General features: G+C 39.2%; 1 protein-coding gene across 1 annotated transcript; it reads left to right on the top strand.

Annotated features, from left to right (window-relative positions):
• The first annotated feature begins 2,175 nt into the window (after nt 1-2,175).
• On the top strand, nt 2,176-4,142 carry LOC119617492 (voltage-dependent T-type calcium channel subunit alpha-1I-like). Its single transcript, XM_037978490.1, has 2 exons — nt 2,176-2,304; nt 3,455-4,142. Exons 1-2 carry the CDS (start codon nt 2,207-2,209, stop codon nt 3,846-3,848), a joined length of 492 nt encoding a protein of 163 aa, XP_037834418.1. The 5' UTR covers nt 2,176-2,206; the 3' UTR covers nt 3,849-4,142.
• The last annotated feature ends 3,491 nt before the right edge of the window (nt 4,143-7,633 follow it).

Here is a 7,633-nt window from a genome sequence, read left to right as displayed (position 1 = left end):
AGAAGAGGTGTGCTTAAAAGACTGAAGATCACTTGCGTGACGTCAGGCATTTATGCTGGGAGGAAGCCCTCCTCCTGGAGCTGACGTCACTTCTGTCGGCCAGTCAGGACTGGCATAATGTAATAGAGCTTCTGGGGGACAGGCGCAGGGGCGTGTCCCATAGTGAGATACCTCACTCATGTTTCAGAGAACCGGGGTTAATTCCTTAACCTAAAGTTTTGATTCTTTTTGTGATCCAATCTTAAAGACAAACAAATAGGATAAAATAAAGAATAAAGAAGAAAGTCTGGCTCCTTGGAAGGAAAGTTTGAAGAAATCAGAGCTGCAGATCAAGACTTTTGCACAGGTGTAAGCAAACATGAGAGTACATCTTAGGAATATGTTTGTTTTAGTAATCATTGAAATGCACATCATCGGAAGTCTTTTGGATGTTTTATGTATTATTCTTCATCATCACATGTAAATCAGTGTATTTTAATTATAACAGTAAAAAATATATAAATAAAAAGTATAAATGTGTTGGAGTTAAAAAAGTTAGACAGACGATGCTCTGTTCCTGTTGATCCATTCAGTTTCTAACATGGTTGTCACCTGTAGGTATGTGCAGTATATAAGTGTATGTATGTATGTACTTTTATTTCTGGGTATATACTGTAATGTGTATTTATATACACACACACACACACATATATTAGTATGCATCTTAGGAACAACTTAAGCGACCACTGCTGTCTTTTCTGAAATCAGCCTCTCTAAATGTATGGCATCCCACAGCACCCCTCATTCTACTTAATGAGGTACTGATTAGATGATTGCCTGAATGAAACCTTATTTAAGTAAAAGTATAAAATCCACTGCTGTTGCGTAGAGAATTCTTGGGTGCCAATTCGTGGTGATATGCAGGAAACAAGATGTGGCGTCGGTCAGGACACAGGAATAATAAGATAGATGGTTTATCTCCTTTAGCCGGCTTCACTCGCCGTGCACTTTATTGTGGGAACTCAGTGTTGTAACAGTTTTTTATCATTCACTGAACACTCGGAGCATCACAATAAAGCACGCCCAATTGATACAGGTCTGATTTATGCAGAACTGACTCGGTCACTCGTGTAGAAGAACTATATAATCGCTGAACGAAGTATTAGCCCTGCCGTTTGCTAACACTGCTAACAGGTCTAGCACAAACACACCACACAAGGGAAAGAAAAAACGTCACTGCCCCTAGCGGCCGAGAAGAAACTTACATCTGTCCTTCAAAATAATAGCCTTTTATACAACTGCTGTGGACCAGCCGGATGGAAAGAGGAGTTCAAAAGTAATTGGAGTAAAAAGAACTATTACCCGTGCTGAAAGAGATAAAAAGAGAAGTTTTCAGTGAGGTGAAGAAGGGTTCAGTTTGGCTTTCCTGGCAGAGGTGTACAGTCAGGCTTTCAGGAGGTTCAGGGTGGATGAAGGAGCATCACATCAAGACCCCGTCCACCCCGTCTCCAGACCTGAACCCCATCGAGAACCCCCTGGGATGTGATCACAGCTGAGCTGACTGGATCTCTGCACCAGGAGTGGCAAAACGTCACCCAACAGCAGCAGGAAAGACTGCTGGAGAGCACAGAGAGGTGCCTGAAAACTGGGATTAAATCAGGATTATTGCTGCAAATCCTGAGTTCTGCTCTCCTCCTGGATTAAAACTCTGTTGTGTCCAAAAATGAGTCTAACCTTGTTTTCTTTGCATTATGTGAGGTCTGAAAACACTGCCGCTTTTCTTTGACTCTCACCATTTTGTCATGTTCTGCTAATAAATAATGCTCTAAATGACTTTACTTTGTTTGAAATTTGGAAGAAGTGTTGTCAACAGATTACAGAATAAAAGAAAAAGGTTTACTTTACTTAAACACAGTTATAAATAGTAAAATCAGAGAAGAATAAAAAAAGATAATGTTGCAATGGTCTCTTTATGTTTATAAGTATGTGCATGGTTATATAAACAAGGATTTTTGCACCTAAATATAAGTATAGGTGTTTACTGAAGAGGGAAACAGGGATAAAATCACAGCGGTTCAAAACGCATTTTTATTCATCTGTTTATCTAATCTTTATCTTTAAGGTTAAAACTATCATTCTCTTTGAATTGATCGAAGTGTTTTTGTGTTCAACCCCGTAGATCTGCGCAAATTGATCAGCACCATCTTAAAAAATCTTTCCCGTGGTCATGAACATCTTGGTCCTTTTCGTCTTTGGCCTCCTGGGGGTCCAGTTGTGGGGCGGCGACCTTCACAACCGCTGCGCCCTCGGAGAGGAGGTCCCCTCGTAAGTTGTCCCCCCTAGGTCTGCTCTCCTCGTTCAGTTTCTGGTTCTTGTTTCTCTGCATTTTCAAACTAAAACTATCGGAACACCTGCCACATCTGTTGACATGTTTCCAAAAGCTGAAATGAAATGAAACAATTTTAAAGTTTATTTTCTTTGATTCAAATTTCAAAATTTAAAAAGCATAAAAACTGTACTTCCCACCCTAAAAGTTGGGACAGCAGAAGTTTAGTATTTCTAAATAAAAAAAATATATATATATATCTGGAAAGTGCGATTACAGTTCCACCCCCTTGGATGGTTTCTGCTTTTATTGCTGTCTCAAATCTGTCACAGTCCATTTGAATTCACAAAAAAAATTAACAAAAAAAAATAGTGTCAAGATGTCTCATTCAAAGATGGAAAGAACATTTAGAAAATTGACAATTTCTAAACAAATAAACTAAAAGGTAGGTTTTGTTCACTTTGCCAACAGCAGCCGGTGTTTAATGACGGTAATAAACAAGTCAGTATGAGAAATGACAAAGTTTGATCAAAACATCAAAGATAACGTTATGCGAAAAGTCACGCAATAAAATAAAAAAAATTAGCTCAATATCATAGTCGTGGTGGTTTTTGTTGTATTAGCTCATGTTGATGAGGCTGCGATATTTAATTGGATTGGCTCCAAAAGTTAAGCAGTTGCAGATATACATCCAATAATTACTTCCTGATCATTTCAGTGAAGTCCGTTCAGTGGTTCATGAGATGTTTTTGGAACAGACAGACACACACACAAAAGACACATGCAAAAACATAATCATGTCATTTTTACACATGACTCACTTGCAGCTGGGGTTGAATAACATCTGCGGTGTAATATTTCACCCAATAGTTTCTTTTAACTTGTTTTTTGGCACAAAACTCAGAGCTTTTTCTTTCTTCTTGCTTGTCGATGTTTAAGAAAACTTATCTGTTCATCAAATAAATGCTTAATATAGCATGGGTTTGTAAGGTGTTGCTAGTGATGCAAATAAAGTGTTTTACAATTAAAGATAAATGTGCTTTTTTTTGTTCAGATGTTCGTAATTCGGACTCAGTTTCATTAAACATTGTGTGACAAGCTTGTAAAAGTCTAGAGTTTATCATCTCTGGTTGTCTCTGACTCCTTCAGGAACTACAACCTGTCTCTCAGCCCTTTCTTCAAGTTTGACCTTGCTGAGACAGACCCGTCCATCTGTTCAGTTTACAGCTACGGGACCCAACACTGTTCCCACGTTCCACCCTTCCGAGACAATGGACAGGTCTGCCTTCTTGAGCCGCCGGGTTTTTATCGAAACGTGTCACCGCAGACGCCGGCCTGGATGAACTACAGCGACTGCGTCAACTGGAACCTGTTGTATAACATGTGTCGTCCAGTGGGCCCCAACCCGTACATGGGGTCCATCAGTTTCTATAACACCGGCTACGCCTGGATAACCGTCTTGTCTCAGTGGGGGTCAGCCGAGGCGACGCTCCACCTCACAGTGTCACTGGAAGAAAACCGGAAGAATTACCGAAGGATGTAAATTATTTTTATATATATTAAAAAAACGGAAGAATTACCGAAGGATGTAAATAAATTACTTTAATCATAAGCATGTAAGCGCTTGAATTTCAACCCACAGTATATTTGTATTTTTTAAAATGACATGTAAAGATTGTATATATATTTTAGAGAATACAATATACCGTGTATATCTGGACCTTGGCATCATGAAATATTGTCGGACTGGCCCTCTTTAAATTTTAATTGAATATCTCTGATATACACAATTACATATACTTTATAACTTTGGTCACTATGGAAATGACTCCTGTAATAATTTTTGAAATTACTATCATGAAGCTTGAAGGTAGTGGATAAATAATTAATCAATCACAAATCCTGGTGAGTGATTTGTTCATTAAAGAACACCAAAACAGCCATTTTTTGCTCCCAAGCACTTCCTATATATATATATTATATCCTTCCTATTATATAACGTGTGTTGTCCAGTGGGCCCCAACCCGTACATGGGGTCCATCAGTTTCGATAACACCGGCTACGCCTGGATAACCGTCTTCCAGGTGGGAAATCAACCTGTGTGTCTACAAATCCATCAGCAAGATGGACTCGTCTGACTCAATCCTATACTGTTAGCTGTGACTTTTAATGTTAATGTAGGATATTATTTGATGTCTTTTTGTCCGTCTCTCCTCAGGTTATCACTCTTGCCAAATGGACTAATATCATGTATTATGTCATGGACGCATCTATGATGATGACTTTTGGCACGGTTGCTCTCTGGCATTTTTTGTCTTGTTTTGTCCCCCAGGCCATTTGCCTGGTCGGTTTTTTGTTTTATGATTTTGTTTTGTTTGTGCCCTCCATCCTGTGCTTTTGTTTTTCCCCCCCACCACCCTCCCGGCTAAGTTTTNGTCATCTGAACAGAGAAAAGATGATAAGGAGACCTGGTGGTGGAATAGAGAAGTGCAGGAAGTTATCCAGAAGAAGAGGTTAGACAGGAAGAAAGAGGACAGCGAGAGGATAGTGGTGAAGTGCACTGTAGGAGTGACAGATAGATTCAATGTGGAGGTGGGACTGCATCCGTGATAGGCCCTGAGCCTCTTCTTGTTTGCTCTGGTGATGGACAGACTAACAGATCAGGTCAGGCAGGAATCCTTGTGGACTATGATGTTTTCAGTGTGAGGATTTGGATTTTTTGTGTTTCTGTTTTGTTTTCTTTATTGTTTTGTTGTGGGTTTTAGTTAGTGTTTCAGTTTGGTTTCTCCTGTTCATGCTCAGTATTCACTCCTCCTCCGTCTCTCTATTGTCCTCCTTGCCACACCCATCTCCACCTGTCTGTCATCATCTCCACTCACCTGTTTCCACTTCCCTCGTTACCCTCAGCATTTAAATACCCGGTCTTTTCTCTCACTAGCCGTCAGTTTATTCTTTGTCATTTGCCTGTTGTTGCTGTTTTCCGTGCCTTGGTTCCTTGATGTCTCACCCTGCCGTGCTTTTTGGTTTTTGTTTTGTTTTTGTTGCTGCCACGTCAGCTTTAGTTTTGTTTTTTTTCTTTATTTAATAAATTAGTTTATTTTTCCTTACTATGAGTCTGCACTCAGGGTTCTTTACTGTTGTCCCCAATCCTGACAGTCCTACTGGAGTTTTCTGTTCTTCATCTTCGTTGAAGGGTCTGGGTTTGAACTCGGAGGTTCAGACCCAGAGATGGTAGAGCTGCAGTCAGAAGCTCAGAGGCAGATATGGAGATAAAAATAATAATAATAATAATAATAATAATAATAATAATAATAATAAGAGTTTGGGACAGACCGTGAGGACTTTGTTGATGAACTAGGTTATCTTTTTTTTTTAGAGAAGGATTACTGGAAACAGAACACGTTTTGTCTGTCTCCCTTCCAGCCAAAATGATAACAAGTGACAGATTTAGGTCCATATTTTGGAAGCATATTTTGAGCATGCATCAGGATATATTTTATAACATTTACCTGAATGATCCTGCATGAACAGGACCAAAACTAAGAATGTGATGTGCCCCTCTGCCTTGTTTTGGACAGAAACTGTTTATATTCATGGCACAAAGGATTTATGGCATTTATTAGAACTTCTGATTGTTTTGTCTAAAAAACGCCTAAGAAATTGTCAGGATTTTAATGGAGGAAGTGTATATAGCTTTGTTGTTGGTTCAAATTGTTCATGTGTTTATGAATATTACTGATTATATCTGCATTCTAAGTTGTAAAACCGTTTCATTAAGTATGTTTGTGGTTTTTTCAGTAAAAAAAACTAAGAATTTTTCACTCAAATTTTATGTTTTTGTGTTATTTTAGGTCTGCTGTGTCAATACAGTAGATCAAAAGTATATAATTTATTTACATCTTTCGGTAATTCTTCCGGTTTTTTATACCGGTTTTGCCTCCCAGCAAGAAGGTTGCAGGATCACTTCCCAGCCTGGGGCCTTTCTGGGTGGTGGTGTTCTCCCTGTGCTCACGTGGGTTTACTCTGGGTACTCGGGTTTCCTCCCACAGATTATTTAAGTAATTTATTTACATCCTTTGGTAGTTCTTCCGGAAAAAACGGAAAACCGGGAGAATTACCAACGGATGTAAATTATTTTTATACATATAAAAAAACCGGAAGAATTACCGAAGGATGTAAATAAATTACTTAGTTTCAGCTTATTCAACTATGCTAATGCTAATTCAGCTATAGTTTCAGCTTGTTTAACTATGCTAATGCCATTCAACTAGAGTTTCAGCTAATTCAAGTATGCTAATGCTAATTCAGATATAGTTTTAGCTTATTGTAGCCTGCTAATGCTAATTCAACTATAGTTTCAGCTAATTCAAGTATGCTAATGCTAATTCAGATATAGTTTTAGTGGACAGTAACTGCAGCAGTTTCCACTTCATGGAAGGCTTGAGTCGTGGTGGTCTTTGGTTGTTCCTGAACATCTGAACCAATTGAAGGTGACAGAGGATCATCAAGGCAATCCAACGAGTGCTTCAAAGAAGTCCTTTTGATTTTGGCAAAGAGAGCCTGCAAGCTGCAGTCACCAGTGAGAAGTTATTAGGCCTTAAGCTTATTGGGTTAAAAGATATTGAGGAATTTTTTTAGCACCACTTTTTAAACAATTTGAGTGAGTGTATATTAGAAAATTAAAAATCCACAAAAAACAATTCAAACACCTCATTCTTGATTTTAAAAAATACTTGAAGTTGTACATTGCATTGTATAATCACTCCACCATGGAAATAGAAGCGTTTTAATAAATCATAAAAGCCCAAAATTAAAATGACACTCACGATGAGTGGATATATAAGTTTGACTACAACTGGAATAAAGCTGCTTGAAGGTATGGACATGCTTCACTTCTGCGCAGCAAACCAAAGTGATCCCTGTGAGGTTGTGCAGGTTAGCCGTGATCAGTATGCTCGTCCAGTCAGGTGCTTTTGTTGTTGTTTTATTTCCACATTCTTTCCACACCTCCTTGTTCCCCTGCAGCCCGGGTCCTGATTGTTAACTGGACTCCTCGGTTTGCCAGCAGCAGCAGCAGGCAACCCTGAAACAGTTCAGACAATATTCAGCACACATCAATGCCTCCACACCATTTTTGGTTGCTGATGATGATGACTGGCACATCTGAACCCATAAACAAAATGTTGACAAGATAAAACATGTCATCCCCTCTCTTGAAGACCGACCCCTGGGCTTCTTAATTAGCTCGCAGAGGAGCTTGTATTTATCTACACAGTTGTGCTCAGTTTTTGGCCCTTCCTGCAACCCCCCCCCTCCCCCCCACCCCCC

Source organism: Kryptolebias marmoratus, linkage group LG11 (assembly GCF_001649575.2).
Source record: "Kryptolebias marmoratus isolate JLee-2015 linkage group LG11, ASM164957v2, whole genome shotgun sequence".
In the NCBI taxonomy this organism is placed as follows: domain Eukaryota; kingdom Metazoa; phylum Chordata; class Actinopteri; order Cyprinodontiformes; family Rivulidae; genus Kryptolebias; species Kryptolebias marmoratus.
Note: the sequence above shows the minus strand (reverse complement) of the source record. Positions and strands in the feature narration are given on the sequence as shown.